Source organism: Drosophila grimshawi, unplaced genomic scaffold (assembly GCF_018153295.1).
Source record: "Drosophila grimshawi isolate 15287-2541.00 unplaced genomic scaffold, ASM1815329v1 contig_1377, whole genome shotgun sequence".
Lineage (NCBI taxonomy): Eukaryota > Metazoa > Arthropoda > Insecta > Diptera > Drosophilidae > Drosophila > Drosophila grimshawi.
Window position 1 is genome coordinate 19362632 of NW_025062900.1, and position 17814 is coordinate 19380445.

The window sequence follows — 17814 nt, forward strand, 5'->3', positions numbered from 1 at the left end:
TCGAGCCTATAATCATATTTCGATACGGTCCAAACTAGCTGCACAACAAACAGTTCACTGAACGCTACTATTAAAAAAACAACAAATGAAACTATAAATAAATCCAACAAAAGAAAAATAACATTTCGGGGCACGAAACAATTTTCCTTGTGAGGGGCGAGTTTTTCCGGCACTGTGACAGTGACACTGAACTGGCACGTGGCATGAGTGGGAAATTTATGAAATTTTCAACTGCCTGACACACATATGAGAGAACTGAGCATAAAAAATGCTCTCAACAGGTGAACAAACAATTTTATGGCCAAGATGCACAGAAAATGCATCTAAAACGCTTTTCAGCATTTTTAAACAACCAAACACAAATAGATAAATTTACTTGTTTGGTGTACTAATTATATCCATCATTTTATGGCGTTTAAATTGCTGTCTAAAAAGCAGAGCACAAATGCAGTCGACCAACGTTTGGGCCATAAATCATTAGCTTAGCAGAGCTGTTCAAACATTGTCGACCATAAAAAACTGTCAACTATCTATATGTATATATAATGGTGCAGGTAGAAGTAGATAAGTGCAGCTCAACATCGGTTTGCACAGCGGTTGCATTTTATTCAAGGACAACACCGCATTGTCCTTTCGAGCTGAGCGATTAGCGTTATGAATATGAAGCAATTATATATTTATGAAGATCATAACGATGCGATTTATGAGGTCATCTCCTTTTACGTGTGTCCGTCTGGAAGACGCACCTCTTCCCTAGCAGGATATTGCTATTGTTTGAATGTGTTTGGGAGTGTGTCCTTAAGTATCCAATTGTTCCAAGCGCTCTAAATATAACCGTTGGCAGAAACCTGTTTTACAGGCAACTGCTAGAGAAAAGACAGCTGTGCTTAACAGGTGGACATTTAGTATAAATGTTTACAAAAAACGAGCCTTTGAATTTTATAGAATACTAATTATTAATCGTTGAACAATGAAATCTGGAATATTTGGCCAAAATATACACTTAAAAAAGATAATAAGCGATCATAAAATCTGGAAAATGCGAGCAATAAAATATGAAAAATGAAATGGAATTTTTGATTTTTGTAGTAATAAAAGTAATAAAAAAAATATTTATTAAAAATTAATCTGGAATATTTAATGCATTTAATATATTTAGGATATTTTACCAATACTCTGTAATTATTAAAAACATATCTGGAATATTGGAAATCAAGTAGTCAGTGATTTGGTTGTAAGAAGAAAAATATGTTTTAGTAGAAAAAATTCAGATTTCATTCGAATTTCAACCTTCTAGCAGAAAACTTCTGGTTACAAAAAAATTCAAATAAACACAAAAATTTGTTGAGAAATTAAAATTTTTAAATAAATTTTTGGTTAATTTTAATAGTCAAAATGGATTATGGTAACAATGGAACGGAATTCAACTGGAGCTATATGGGAGGCCAAGGCGGTGGACATGGAGGACAAGCTGGCCAGTCAATGTCCGTCTATCCACAGGTAAAACTTTGGGTAGGATTACAAATTAAATTACTGATCCACTAGCCATGTTCTTAGATGGGTCAGATGAATCCGGGTGACTATGCTAATACTATTAATGGTGGTGGACGTCAGTGGTTGCACTCAAATCAAGCTAACAACTTCCAACCGGCCATGTCTCCGAGTACCTCACAGTCTGCTCCATATGAGGCATACAATCAGTCAATGATGCGCTACGCAAATCCACACAAAACTGGAGGAGAGGGAATGGGTATGGGCCAGATGGGTATGAGCCAAATGGGCGGCAATTATGGAGGCTATGGCGGAGGCATGTCTCGCAATGGTGAGTTAATTGAGAATTACATGGAACACTTTGGATTATCATTGAGTATGGTGTTTGCAGGACTGGCCGGTGGCATGGGACGTGGTGCCCAAAATGGAAATAGCAATTGGTGAACGTTGACCAGCCACTTTATTCAAAGCACAAAGTTTCTCGGACAGTAAAAATCAAATCTCATGTTAGCCAAGTTAAATGAAAAGTACACCGATAATAATAAATGTACAAATCCAAGTAAAGTTCAAATTCGCACGTGCAATCGTTTCGATCGGTAATCGATATTTAAATGCTGCCCTGCCGGGATCAGAGTGGGCTATTAACCCACGATTTGACGGGTGTTATGACCTCTGTCAGCACCGGATCCTCAACGCCAGAGGGCTGGTGCTGGTGGGGTAGGTTTTTGGGCAGGGGCATAAATTACATAAGCAATGCATGCATAAATTATGATGATACTATTAGTTAGCATGTCATTTGGCGGCGCTGCTATAAATTACAACAAAGTAGCAACTGCAACAGCCACTTCCCGGGGCAGGGCACATGCAACTAGATGGATAGTTTGGAATGATGGTATGGGGTGCGATGTCGCATATCGGATGTATTATGTACACAGACACGTGTACCATGCATCTCTCCACATTCGCTTTTTGTATATTTTCTATGCTTTCTTCTCATCTCCTTTCTTCTCTATTTTTTTTGTCAGTTTTTATTAATAAATTTCCATAGAGAATTCGTTGTCTTGGGGGGAGCTGCTTTGGTGCGCGCGTGTGTAATGATCTGTCGCTCTGGATCATGGTTGTGGATTAATGGTAAACCGAACGCATTTTTCATAGAACATATACATATAATGGTATATATGCAGCAGTTTCTAGCATTTTTGTCAGTTTTTTAAGCGTTGTATTTCTTGGTTTTCTTTTTGGGCTGTAAATTTATGTCGCCGCCATTTGCCATGCGCCGAGTTCAGTCAACTAGCTCTGCGACTGGGCGACTCTGCTCCAATTATGAGACACCATTCGTTGTGCTCTAAATATTTTGGACACCGTTTCCGCAAAACGTGCGAACAAACAGTAAACAAACAAAAAATAATGCTGGTCACGTTCACAACATTGACATCGGCCAGATATGCAAGAGAATAAAGCGACTTGACTTATGTTGAGCTATAAGAGTTAGGCGAATTCCTTATTCATCTAAGTGTAAATAGAGGTATAGTTTTTGTACATATAAATAAAATATACTTTTTAGTATTATGTGTTTACTTTTGTACTTATATAAAATAACAAATATTTTTTTTAAGTCAACGGGTTATTTTTTAAAAATAAATGGGATAAAGGTTAATAAGAATTTGTTCATAAGTATCTAAGAGAGTGATTAGGCATCTCCGACGTATATATATATTCTTGGCCAGGCAAATCAGATGAGTTGATTTAGCCGATCTCATCTCTGAGGTCTCAATAAGAGCTAGAAACTTCCAATTTGGAGACAAGTTATCTTATAATACACCATTTCAAAGATATATATATCTGATCAATTGTAAAAGTTTAATGAAAATCGCATGAAAAACAGTGAATGTATTTTCATAATGAACTAACTACTATAAACAAGCTTTTTTAGTATTTAACAGTTTGGTACAGAATATGTTCAAGTCGAGCCGTGTCGACTGAACGAGTCTAACTTGTTCTTGTCTTTTAAATAATAAGGAGAACAACAACTAAAAATTGGTATGCATATCAAAGGACTTTGACTTTATCTGTATTTTATTTATTATTATTAAAAAGTATATGCCAAAATTCCTTCAGACTGGGATTATATATAATCATATATTTAGTTCCAGAGTGGGGCACACGCTTATTCGCTTGGACCCTCTTAATTGTTAGGGCATATCTGCTTTTTATTTTCATGTCTTTAAACATAAAGTTAGTTGTGAAAAGAGGAAGCGGCAGGGGAAGGGGAAGGGGAAATGGAAAGGGAAGGGAGTTGACTGTGTTGATCGTGGTTCGTGTTGCCCTTTCACGTTGAGTACTTGAAATTTTCTTGGTGTTATTTTAATTTGTGTTTTTATTTGTGTATTTTTGTTGTTGTTGTTGCTGTTGTTTTGCATTTTGTTGTTGTGTGTGTTTCTTGCTTTTTACGAATTTGTTTTCTATGCACTTATTTAATTGTGTTTTTATATTTATTATGTGATTTTCTCAAGTTGCCTTTAAAGTGCCACATTTACCTCAAAAAATGTATTTTTAATTTATTTTGTGAACGCTTTATCGAGCTTATCGGGTCCAAAAGGCGGCATCGGCGATAAGCACGCACCATTTTTGGTGGCTTTTGGCCTTTTGAATTTAAATTGAGTTTGCTTTTATATATATATATATATTTATGTATGTATTTTATGTATATTATTCGGCTTTAGTTTTAGTTGACTTCATTGCGGCAATTTTTAGTGCCGTGTAATGAAGTTTGTTTTATAGTTCGGCACATTAACATTTTGTGTAAGTCAACGATGAAGCTACATTGTGGTCTTTATATTGCTGTACTCTAACTGTGTGGGGGCATTCGACAGATATTTGGCTACTCCTTCGCATTGAGTGTCTTTTAAATACCAGTGTAGATGATCCCATTACACTTGACTGCTTGAATTTCGCTGTGAAATGCACAAAAAACGGCGGTTGGCCATAAAATCAACACTTTGGTTAGCAAAAACAAACCGTTTAATGCAAAACAAACAGTCAACAACGGCCAGCTACACCTGGCCAACAAACAGCAACAACAACAACAACTGTAACTGCAACAGCAACATTGACAAAACCAATGCATGTGAATAGATATAGTGTTGAAAGGGGCGGGGCACTTACAGTAGCAACACCCATACAAAAAAGTCTGCTGCAAAAAAGTGCACAATTTGTTCAACTATTTTGTTGCAAACCACAAAAATCAATTGACAATTGAGGTGTGTGTTAGTGTGTGTGTGTGTGTCTTCGTGTGTGTGTGCCTGAAATTAATATGTAACACTTTTTAGTGACTTTTCTATTGAACGTAATTGAATCATAAAACATTCGACGAGTGGCATTTTGTTATTTTGCGGAATAAACGCCAAACTGAAATATTATTGACAACTCTTGCATGCAGTGCAGTTGACGTTGACAACTCTATTTGGGTTGCCGGTCACCCGTGGCGTTCTCACTGCATTTATCACCCGGTCGCAAAGGGCGGGTCCCGTCTAATCCAGATGATAACAGCGGGTGGTGTTGGCCCCGCGGGCCAGCGATTAACCTACAACCACCGCCACCGGGTCAGCGGGATGGTGTCATTTTAAAGTAGCCATTACCACGCCATTGTTTGGCTTTATGGCCAGTCAGTCGGACAGTTCCACACGCTCCCAGTCCGATCCAATTTCTTGCCGTCTGATTGATATGTCCGGTGGCGTTTTTCCCGAAAACTAGACCCTACACTCAGTGCGGGAGGGGGTTGGTGTTATTCAGAAATGGTGGTCAGTCAGCTTAGAAGCGATTGGACTTGGAACTGCCCAACACAGTACTTGTAAAATCTAAGAAGACGAGTTTATTTTTTTTTTAATTTTTTGTTATTTTATTAAGTATTTTTTATTTATTTAAGTTATTATTATTTTTATTAAGTAACGAAAATCTGATATCCATTGATACTAAACAAGTAAAATGTTTAATTATTTAGTAATGTAATGCAATATTCATTGATAATAATTAGGTTGTCCAATCATCCCAACATTCTGGCCATCGATCCAAGGGACGACAGATCAAATACATAAATAATAATAGTTAAACTCATATTTGTCAAATAGTACAAAATGTATAAATTTCATAGTGAAATAGAAAAACAATTGACAGTAGCCAATCAAATGTTTATTTACTTAACTATTTTATTATTTATTTATTCTTTACACTTTTAGTTTTCCTTTTGTTTTCCTAATCCATTAATTTTTTGCAAGCATTTTACATTATAATTTCAATCTTAACCTGTTAATTATTAATTAAATTAAAGCGAGTATTCAGCTAACGACATTACCTGTTATTGGTCTTCAATACAAATTAGCTTAAGGTTATAATTATAAGTCAGCTTTATTTAAAATAAAATCATTAAATAAATCGAGATGTTATTTTCAATTGTTTTTCCCATTCCAATTTGCATTTACTTGTTTTTAATTTAAAAATCACTTAGCTTGAAATTTAATTTTGACATTGTATTATTTATTATTTTATTTATAAATTCTAATATTATATATATTTTGCAGCAAACAAGCAGACTTAAATAATAAATTAATATAACGAAAGCAGCAATAATCCAGTACAAAACACAACTTTATTCTTCGTTTCCATTGAAAAATCGAAATCTAACAAATATGTTATTGTATTGAATTCAATTTCACAATTTCTAACCGAGGTAAAGTAAACACCCCAATATTGGTTTTAATTTGTAAACGGATTCAGCAAATCCATTGGCAAAGAAGTATTAAAAGCAACATTCTTTGATATCTATGAAATGCATTTCGGACACGCGAATTCGTAGAAAACAATCAAGAAATATTTTCAATCATTTACGGAGGCGATAGACAGCCAAACAGACATACAGACAGACGGTCAGACGGGAAAGGCATCAATTTTATTTGTATTTTATATTTGTATTGTTTTCCCTTTTCTTTATTGTCAGCTACGAGCTGCGTATGTGTAAAAGCAAAAAGGGAGCAACAATGCCAACAATTGCGCTAATTTCGAAATAAATTTTTAATCTCAACCGATGGACAATTGCAATCAGCACACGCACTTTCCAATTCACATCCACCCACATGTCTTGACGCTGATGACACCCTGTCTGCGGGTCAGGGATCAGGGGTCAGCTGACCGTTGGTCAGCAGCAGCAGCAGCAGCAGCAGCAGTAGCAGTTGTCCCCTTGCCACCCCCATCAGCACATTGCAACAAAGAGAATTGTCAAAATTAACGAATGATTTTGGCGATTTAACGCTCAAAAATTCGAATCAAAGATGAAATTCGATACTCTACAGTGCAGAAATTGGAATTGTTTGTATTTGCCCGAGTGTGTGTGAGTGCACTCAAAAAAATATTTACCTCAATATTTAGAAATTTGCCTTAAAATTACATTTTTAATTGTTAAGTGTTGGGCGACTTCTTTTCATATTTTAACAAACACCGCAAAATTCAATTTTTACAAATTATAATTGTAATTACATTTATAACTGCTTGGCAATAATTTTTAATACTGTTTCCAACTCCACAACTGGAAGACAAGATTCGAAATAAAACATGATATTTATTAAAAAAAAAGATACAAATATAAATAAAATAGCTAAGAATCATTTCCATTTGAAATTGAGTAATTCATTTAATTTGAAAAATATATTTAGTATAAAAAATGTCTTTAAAATAAATATATATTTTAATTTAAAATGAACGAGTATTAATATTTTTAAGACATATATATATATATAAGTATTACATTTCAGTGCATTTACTTACTTCATCTAAATATTATTATTTATTTTTTATTTATTTATTTATTTGATCTTAATATAATTCTAAATAGTAATTGAAAAATTGTACTAAGACTTGTGAGATAAAAATCAATCATTGTAAAAATCTAGACAAAATGTTTGGCTATTTTTGAAAACGGTTTTTTATTTTGGCAGTGTAGAGAAAGGCAAGTTGAGGTCGAGTCGTAAGCGGATTTGTAACGCCCACAACAATTTGTAACGGGGCAGACAATGCGTGTGTCCGATTCCTTTTTGGACTGTATTAGGTGCCAGGACGAGGCACCGAAAAACCAACAACAAAATCAACACCTACAACAACAAGAGCTGTAGCAGCAGGCGGTCAGCGAAGGGTTCACAGAGGCTGGCATTAATTCATGTTGGCAGTTGGGCAGTGCGCCACTTTTGAGTCTTTTTCGCTTGTTGTTGGCCACTTTTATTGGTGGCTGCTTTGACGCCCAAATCCAGTCGAAAGTCAGCAGTCGGCCAGTAGTCGACAGGCAAGGTGTTTCCTTTGTTTGGCACAAAATCATTAGTTGAGCCGTGGCACCTACGCCCCGGCATGAAGGGATCACAGTGCCGGGAATTGTCACGCGCCAGACACGTCAACATGGATTCCCGATACAATTGGCTATTGTGTTGTCGGTTTTACAGTTGAGCATCAATTGTGAATTGTTTTAATTACTCTTGATTGAGTTCTATTTGGGCTTAGACGGTTGAAAAACGTCACTGTAACGAATGAGAAACTAAATAGTTTGGAAAATTCAATGGGTTGATGATTATTTTTGTATTTCTGTTGAATAGCTTAAAAAATGTGTCATTTCAATTTTCAATCTCTTTCAATCAGCAAAAACCATGTTGCCCAAATCCCACAAATAACATATATATGGCATTCAAAAGGCAAACCTCCCACAAATTGGATATACGTCTGATGGGAATCCGTTTGTCGTTTCGGCCAACCCTTTTTTGGCCATAAAGCAGGAAAGTGCATAAAAACGTCAGGCAATCTCATAAACAGAAAATAAAATCGAATCGAAAAATATCTCAACGGTTTGCCATAGATCTATGCATAAATTGTGCCAAAATTGTGGCTGGAGGCGGGAGGCGGGAAACACGAACGGAGACTGCGACTGAACCGCAGACGTCGCGCCAGCTTGGAATATCTTATTTCATAAGCAAATAAGACATAAAGTAAACTCGGAAAGCGAACCCTCCCAGCACGCACATGTATACATAAGCATATTCTCCCCAAAAAGCAAATATAAATAGTCTTACACACAAATAAACGAGGATATACACGCTGAGAGTATATATACAGATATATATACGCAAAGTTTACGCAGATTTTGCCACAACATCCTTCGGCAGCGAAAAGCCAACGCAGACTCCATCAAAATTCTGGCCACAGAGCAAGCCGCACACAGCCCCTCCGCCTTCACCTTCCACATCCACCTCCAGCTCACGTACTGCTTTGCCCCCGGGGGAGTTGCCGCAGCAAAAAGGGTTGCGGCTGCACCTTTACAAGTTGGGTAGGAAACGACAGGACATGGCCGGGTCTGGGCATGAGCTGGGCAGGCAGGGGCGGGCTGTGGATTGGGCTCGGGCGCGAGTTGACAAAAGATTTTGACTTTCGCCTTGGCGCGAGTCGCGTTCAAAATTAGACCAAAAATATGTCGTCGGCGAACCGCCAAACAAAGGGTTGGGAGTGCGTGACGGCCCCCAAGACATTTGGGTTTCACTTTCCTATTAATAAATACACTGAGCAAAAGTATGCAATGATAATTAAATGATATAACTAATTCATAAGTGAAATAAGCTAAAGATAAAAGTCAGTTACAATTTAGTTAAACGATTTTCTGGAAAGACTCTTTCACAGTGAATTTGGCACTCAAATCATGGCTCTAAAAATACAGTCAACACCTCAAATTTAATGAAAAAGAATCAAATATTAATTTCAAATACTAATTTTCAAACACTTGTTGTCTGAGTGAACTCAATTAGTCAATTAAATGCCAGCTATTTTGTAAGTAAACAGCCAAAAGAAAATTCAGAGAGCGAAAATTGAAAGATTATCTCATTTTACTGGAGTTGCATTTTCAAAATAACAACAAATTGACAAGTTAAAGTAAATTATAATGGATATTATTAATATTATTTACCTTCAATTTACAAAAGATACATTCAAAAAAAAAGACTAGATACATTTATTTAATACTAAAAACATATCTCAAGCCAACAAGTTGACAATATAAAGTAAATTCTATCAAATGCTCTTAATACTAATTTTATACATTGTTTTATTAAATAGGAGCTGCATTCTTTAAAAAAAAAATGTATATATATATATTTATTTATATATGCATATAAATAAAATACTTGAAGAGTTTAAGTTTATTCCAGCAGATATTATTTGTTCTAATTATGCACATTTTATTAGAGTTGCTTTCTTACAATATGTTTAGATATTTTTAAACAAAAACCTGAAAATAAATTGTAAAAGCTATTCTTGATAATTGCAGCTTTATTTTCAGTGTATGTGGCAGTGGGTTTTGTCGGGTGGGTGCTGCTGCTGCTGCTGTTTAAATTTGTCAGTGCGTGCAGTCCACAAGTTAATAAACTTGTCAAAATCCACGAGGTCACGAGGCAGCGAAGCGTGAGCGACTGCTGCATCGTACAATATATATATATATATATATATATGTATATTTGTATATATATACCACATATATTCTGTTATATTGGCTACTTATGTGGGCTTCGACTGTGTCCTGGCCCGGGCACGTAGTGCGTACCTTTTTGTGACCTGGCACGGCTGCAAATCGATTTCCATGACCAGGGGCCGTCACCTGCGCAGTCAACAAAGGATTACACAGACGCCGGCGAGTGTTGGATCGGTGGATCGCCGGATCGCCGGATCGCTGCTGCATCTGCGCAAAGGGGGAACTGACCTTTGCCAGAGGCGTTGCCTGTGCAACGTGAGAGAGAAAGAGAGTGAGAGCGAGAGCGAGGGAGTCGCATAAAATTCAAATAAATTATCAACTCGTTCGCCTGCATGCTGCGAGTTCCATTTTTCATTTGTTTTGTTACTTGGACATGGGCTAAGTAGTCGTGGTAGTCGTATGATGTTGTAGGAGGGGTGACTGAGCATTGCCTTTCACATTCACACTCGCATTCAGAGTCTGTTGCAGTTGCAGCCGAGGGCAGTGGCTTCTCTTCCTCTTCCACTTTGCATTCGCCGTTTGCAATTCACAATTTTATTTTCATTTGATTACACGAAAACAAAGACAAATTACATAAAATATGTATGTGCGCCCCGCCGACTTGTTTCTGTGCCTGTACCTGTACCTGTACCTGTATCTGTATCTGTATCTGTATCTTTAGACATGCACAAGTATGCATCTTGTGGATACCTCAGCCAGTTGGCCCACACCCTGAGCGGCATCTGCATTTTTATGTAAATTGTGCTGCCAACAGGCAAGTACCAGGCAAAAACAAAAAAATACAAAAAAGCACCCATTAACCAAAAAGCCAGTCGAGTTCATCGCGCTTGAAATTGCTAAAGGAAGTTGTTACTTTGTAATTAAAATTTGAGATTGATTAACTTATTGTTCGTGTGAGTTTTACAGCCCGAAACTATTACCGACAATTTGATGGTTTGATTTGGCTTCAACTCTTGATGGCCTCCCAGCTCTCAGCACCCCACACTCGTCCCCACATTTTTACGGATACTAAATGTCTTCGGTTTGGGTTATTGAACTCGTTTTAATGAGACCAGAAATCTCAGTCGTCTGCCTGTCTTAGGTGTTGCTTTTAATTGTGCACAATTTATTGCTCGACATTTTAATTTGAATTTGAATTTGTTTTTACTCTCACGGCAAGGGCATTTTAACACCTGGCCCGAGCTGCAAGCATTGCTTAACTATCGACAGCAAATAACTGGCCAACCCATTCATAGAAGGTGCTATTCAGAATAAAGAAAGACGATTTATTGCACTGAATTTACCTATTTTTATTTTTATTACCCCAAAGAGTTGAGTCCTGAAATATGATAGCTAAACTGAGTACTCTTTTTAGACTACGCCAATTTTTCATTGATTACTCAAATATTGAAGAATTTCAGAAAATTCCAGTTTTGACCTTCATATGAAGATTTGCGGTGTTTTCCTTCTTTTTTTTTACAAAATACATAAAATCACTTAACTTAAAAGCTGGAAGTGTGGCCAGCGTAACGGCACATAAATCTCATCGATTTATTATTCATATGTAGTCATTTTTTGGCCAATATGTGGCAAGTGGCATGTGGTATGTATTATGTATATAAGCATTTGCGCTTTTTGATGCTGACCGACCGGGAGATGGGCAGCCGGAAAACATTCAACTTAAAATTGTACTTCAATTCAATATTTCTTCACGACTTGGCAGGGGAAAATGTGTTTGTGGTGTGGAAGTGGTGGGAGAGGGTGTTCAGTATGTCACGTACTGGCCATATTATGGCAAATAAATGTACTCAAGAATAAACATGACTGCCTCCGCTTGGCGCATTATTGCAAAAAGTTTAAAAATTGATTTTCATGTGGCGAATGTTGCAACAGCAAAAGCATAAAAGGATTCTTCATATGCCAAGCCAAGCGATTTCAATTGGAATTGATTTTTCTACGTAAACATAAATAAAATATGAACACAGCAGCAGGAAAAATACTCGAGTACGTATAGGGTGCACTATACAGTTTGTGGATGGGGATGTGTGGGTGTGTTTGGGGTGGGTGTGGGGGTGGGGGGAGGGGTTTACTCGACCTGTTTGCACGGCAAATATTTTCAAAGTGTTTGGCATTGACTGGTGCCTGGTCTGTGCCTGGTGCCTCATCAGCAGTCCAGTGGCGAGCTGGTCAAATAAAGCCGTTAGTAAGTATTTCATAAGTCGCTCACCGAATGGGGCCAGCAAAAGTAGTAAGAGATACAGATAGAGAGAGAGGGGGGGGATGGTGGGAGAGACGACGTTCATCCTGGCAGATAAGCAATAAGCCCTGAGCTGATGGACAGCGCGCAAGTTGCTGTCTCGAGGCGATGGCTGTGGCATCCACAACAGCTTCATCCATAGTGGCATAGCCCAAATTCATTGGCACACGTACGTACGCCTAATACAAACAAGGACATGAGCTCAGTTCGTGACTGAAAAGTTTTCTGCACTCGATCCGGATGAACTCCTCCTCTTCCTCGTCCCCCGTCGTCGTCGTCGTCCTCGGTGTCGTTCTCGTACTTTTCGTATTTTATTTCCATCATTTTTATTTTAACTGAATCGCTCGAACGAGCAGCGTCCGAAACTTTTGCCGCTTGCGAATGTTTCAGATAAAAATTTCTTATTTATGGCTTCAAGGATTTAAAAAAAAAAATTTGTTAACTCTTGAGCGGCGACAAGACCTTTAAAACCAGTATAAAAAAGACCCACTCTTCATATTTCTATATATATATATATATTAAATTACTGCAATTATTATTTTTATTTATTTATTTTATACTTTTTCTTGCATAATACACTTCAAATTTACTGGGCAAGTCTCACAGTCGTTGTCGATAAATTATAAGTTTAAGTATTTTTGCACTATTACTAACAATTTATTATTAGTTTTTCGTATAGAAAACAATTATTTTTTGTTCAATGTGACTTCTTATATGCATATATGTATTATATGTATTGTTTTTTTAAATTTATTTTTTTTGGTAAGCGACTATAAAATGCTTTCTTATAATTGTTTTTCGCTTGCACTATTGAATAAATTCTTCAGCACTTTTTTAAGTTTTATTATAATTGAAATTCCCGAGCAGCGATTAATGCCAACAAAAAAGAAAAAAAATAAATAATTCAAATAAATTAAAATGCAATTAAATAAATCGAACGAATTGAAACGCATCGAATTGAAACGAAAAGGGTGAAAATCGCAAAATTGTAGACGTGCAATATTTTTTATGTGCTGATTAAAAAACATTCCTTGGACATTGGCCAAAATATGCAGCAGCAGCAGCAAAAGCAACAGCAACAGCAACAGCAGCAGTTGCAGTTGCAGTTGCAACAGTTGCAACAACAGCCGCCGCCGCCGCCGCCGAGTGCGAGTCATTTCATTTGCATTTACAATGCATTTTTTTGGTATCTGTATCTGTATTTGTATCTGTATCTGTGCCTGCGCCTGTGAATGTATCTGTATCATCGATTGGGATTGATGGCTCGGCAATTGTTCTTGTTGTTTTGCTGTTTTTATTTAATGACAGCTCATTGGTCTCTTTGAAAATCAGCAGTGACACAGTCGCTGGCTGGGGGACAGAACAAGGCGGCTGTTTTCCTTTTCTTTTTTTTTTTTCTTTATTTTTTTGCTAGTGAGTCCGCAATTAAGAGTTAAAAATATAATTATTGCAAGTGCAGATTCGAAGAAGAAACCGAATGAGTGAATTGTGGCTGCCTTTGCCACGTTGAAACTGTCGAAAATTTCGGAGTTCGTAAATCACTTTAAAGTGTGAATGGAACGATGCCGTTGACGCTATTGACTCTGCCTTATCCCTACAAAAAAATGTTGACCCGCCCCTCTCGTTTCGCCCCAGACACGGCCATAAGGCACTTAGCATTTGCTTTCTATTTGCTGCATGCCTTTAAATGCCAATCGACAACTGCAAATAGTGCAAGTATCTGCTATGAACAGCGATTATATAGATGAGCTGATTTTACATCTGTCTGCATGTTTCTGTTTTTTCTTAACATGTCAATTCAAGTCACACATTCTTTTTGGCACTGACTTGGCCATTCGACATTTCGCATCTCGGCAAGGTTTGTCTTTCCGCGGCATATTTTTATATTGTATAAAATAAAAAAAAATTGCAGATTTATGTAAATGTCAATCGAACATTTTAAGGGTTGAGTTCTGACGCAAAAATTACAATGCCTATAAAAGATATTTATTAATTTGTCAAACTGAAAACAGCTAAATAATAAAAACAACATAACTGAAATGTGAGGAGCAAGCACAGAAGAAAGTATGATAAATAGATTATATATATTCTTAAGATTATAATAGATTATATATATTCCATCGATTATATATATTCCTAATCAGCATCAGACTTTAAATTGTGAAATACAATTGTAATAACATGGATCATATTTGGAATGCAATTGTAAAGCAAAAGTCTTCCAATCGATGTAGAAAGTCAGATCGGTCAAAATGTCTCAGAAGTCTGTCTGGGTAAACATTTGATAAGCACCCAAATAATATCATGAAGTTTTGAGTCGCCAGCTCATAGAGATCCAGACATACATATTATTGATGAATCTTAAATAAACACAGGCTGTTTATATATATTAAACAAACTACCATCAGCAAATCTTCTACTTACTTGAAATCTGCTTTCAGTGCATCTGCTCGTCGAGCTCCCTCGAATGAGGTATTCTTACTCCCTCGACTGAGGTATTCTTACTTATTGCAGTTTTCATTAGTCAATATTCGTTAGATTTAACCGCCAGCTTGTAAGCAGCAGCTATTAATTATAACTAAATAAATCATTTCTTCTTGGTAAGTGCCGAAGCACTTGGTTGGTACTTAAGAGCACTTCCTGAATACCTCAATAAACCTACATAAATACAATAAATGCATTTGCATGTGGCTTTTATTTTATACAGTCATTTTATGTTTTATGAACTTGTCGAAAGAAATTTGCAAAAACTGTGGGAAATTTACATAAGTTCGCTTGCATGTTAATAGTCCAATGACGGATTATATTGTTGGCACCGGTGTTGGGGCCACACGTGTGTGTGAGTGTGTGTATGAGTGTGTGAATGAGTGTGTGTAGATCTGTATTTCTATTCATAGAAGGGGGAAGGGGGGGACATGCTATGTGAGTGAGTGCGTAAGTGTTTTTGAAAGCCATTTAGTTCAAAGCCTGACTAAGTTGCGACGTATTGAAGTGGCTTTTAGGTTTTTATTGCATGTATGTACATGAATGCATATGTATGTGTGTTTTGTGTGTGTGTGTGCATGTGTGTGCACACATACATATTTTAATTTTGTTTTTTATTTCATTTTAGTTGGCAATAATCAACGAAGGCGCGTTTTGCATAACAATTACGGCCAGCAATGAAAATCCCCTCCCCCTTTCGCCTTTAGCCACATTCCCTGCCATAATTCTAATTCTGACTTTGCCCCACACACACACACACACACACACACACACATGCACACATATGGCAGACGCACGTTCGAATTAGCCCAATTTCGTGCGGGCAGCGCTAACAACAAAAAAATAAATAAAATAAATATGTAAAAATGTTCATAAACAAAATGTGCGACAAGTTTTGCTGTCGACCCGAGTCTGGCTCTGGCTCTGGGTCTGGGTCTGGGTCTGTCCATGTGGGAATTGTGGCCACTAAGCGGGCTCGATTAGCTACTCGAATTCGCGCACACGTACTGGCCATAAAAAGGCGTTTCTAATCTACTATCGCAATGTATTTGTTTTTTTTTTCCATTTTAACGAAAATTTAATTAATCGTCATTTGCTTAGCTAACCCTAAATAAAAAACAAGTCATATCTGTAAGTGAATATCGTGTGAAAAATATATTTGAGTGCTCACTCGACATGGCCGCGTGATTGCGATGCATCAAATAGTTGAAATTCGCCAGTGAATCCAAGTATTCAAGTATCCAAGCTGATGCCAACTGGGCGAACTTTAACTTTCTTTTGTAGTATGTATGAATATGTTAACTCTGAAGTCGAGTCATTTCCGCTCTCCGCTTACGATGCGACTCAAATGAGGGCCGTTTTCATCACCTGCAATCGGTCATGGAATATAAAACTGCACCTCATAAAAAAACATTAAGCAAAACAACAAAAATAAACGTAAGAAGAACAAAGCTTGAAGGCTTCTTCTGCAGGCTGCTGATAAATAAAGGGATGTATGCTTTAACACGAGTCAATGTGATGCAACACCTTTGATAAGGAATAACTAGCTGGAACTCTTAAAGTTAAAGATTTGAGTGGGTGACGCTTGTTCAGTGGGTGGCGGGGGGTCAACTACTGTCCATAGTTTGCCAGAAGTGAAGCTAATTGCTGGCAAGGTGGCAAACCCAATCCACACCACATCAACAACAACAACAACAACTGAGAAAGACATTGACGAGCACTAAAATTAGCCAGCGGGCACTTAACCGATTTTAAAATATGTTTGGCTCTCTTTTTTATGACTTGGCAACAGCTGCCCAGGACAAGGACAGTAGGCTATTAACTGCAGCCCAGGGGCTAAAGTAAAACATTTTTTCTTTTTGTTTTATGCCCTTCTGGAGGGTATTATTATTTTGTTTATAAGTTCACAACATGTTGAAGTAGACCACATAAAGCATATATTTGCTTGATCAGTATCAGTTGAAGTTTGCAACATTTTGTTTAATAAAACAAAATAAGAATTAAGCCGAGCCATTTTTAATCAGATCAAGAAAGAAATAAAAAAAATAAAAAATTAAGTTTCAACTAATCAGGTCTTCAAGGGTATTTAATATTCGGTATGCTTAAAATAGGTGCTCCTTGTTTTGTTTTTTTGTTTTTGTTTTTGTTTTTGTTCTCTGTGAATGCAATTTATTTCGATTATGGCCATTCGGCTGATTTGGAACTAATTAGATGCCACGTTGCCAGGTCTTTGAGGAGGCAGCATTTATGGTTTATGTTCTCACTGGTAAAATGCAAAAACTTTAAAAGCTTTTACATGTAACAATAACAGTAATAACATTTACCTCTATCTGTATTATGCATATGAATATGCATTTTGCATGTACTTCATTCATACTACGACTGCATGGATAACTATGTGGATTTGTTGTTCGCAATTAGTTGCCCCTATGTAATTAACTTGACTTGTGTTTTTCACATGGATGCAAAAACACATTGCACTTACTTAAATAGAAATATGAATAGCTTTATATATATATAGATATGAGTACACTACACTGATATATTATGATCATCATGCAATAAAGTATAAATTATATAGGCAAATGCTTTTTGTATGAACAATTTAATTAGTCACAAAATTATACTGATCGAACTTACTAAATATACGTGATATTAATGTATATATAACTATATATCTATATATATGTATGTAGTCTTGAAAGCCAAAATATTTTCTGATGCATAAAAAATTTTTTAACAACTATTTTGTAGACCTTTGCAGATAAGCGAATAAGCGCTAAAATAAATTTAACCCGTCTAAAGTCGGTCTTGGGCAATAGAAGGTTAAGTTGCCTGGCTCTAAAAGTCTTTGACGAACCTGCCAAAATTAAGTATACATAATTTTTATAGTGTTGAAGTCTCTAAAGCCTTCAGTCATCTTTTTAAAGGTATTTCATAAAATTTCTTAACAAACTAACAACATTTGTTTGGCTTTTTATATATGCTTAAATTGAATTTAAAGCTGTTCATAAAACAATGCGCACTTATCAAATCTTATAAATATCTAGTTATT

At 36.5% G+C, this 17814-nt stretch overlaps 1 protein-coding gene across 1 annotated transcript; it reads left to right on the plus strand.

Annotated features, from left to right (window-relative positions):
- The first annotated feature begins 1258 nt into the window (after positions 1-1258).
- LOC6566836 (heterogeneous nuclear ribonucleoprotein A2 homolog 1) lies at positions 1259-2062 on the plus strand. Its single transcript, XM_001992856.2, has 3 exons — positions 1259-1500; positions 1558-1822; positions 1883-2062. The coding sequence occupies exons 1-3, from the start codon at positions 1396-1398 to the stop codon at positions 1933-1935; spliced, it is 423 nt and encodes a 140-aa protein (XP_001992892.1). The 5' UTR covers positions 1259-1395; the 3' UTR covers positions 1936-2062.
- The last annotated feature ends 15752 nt before the right edge of the window (positions 2063-17814 follow it).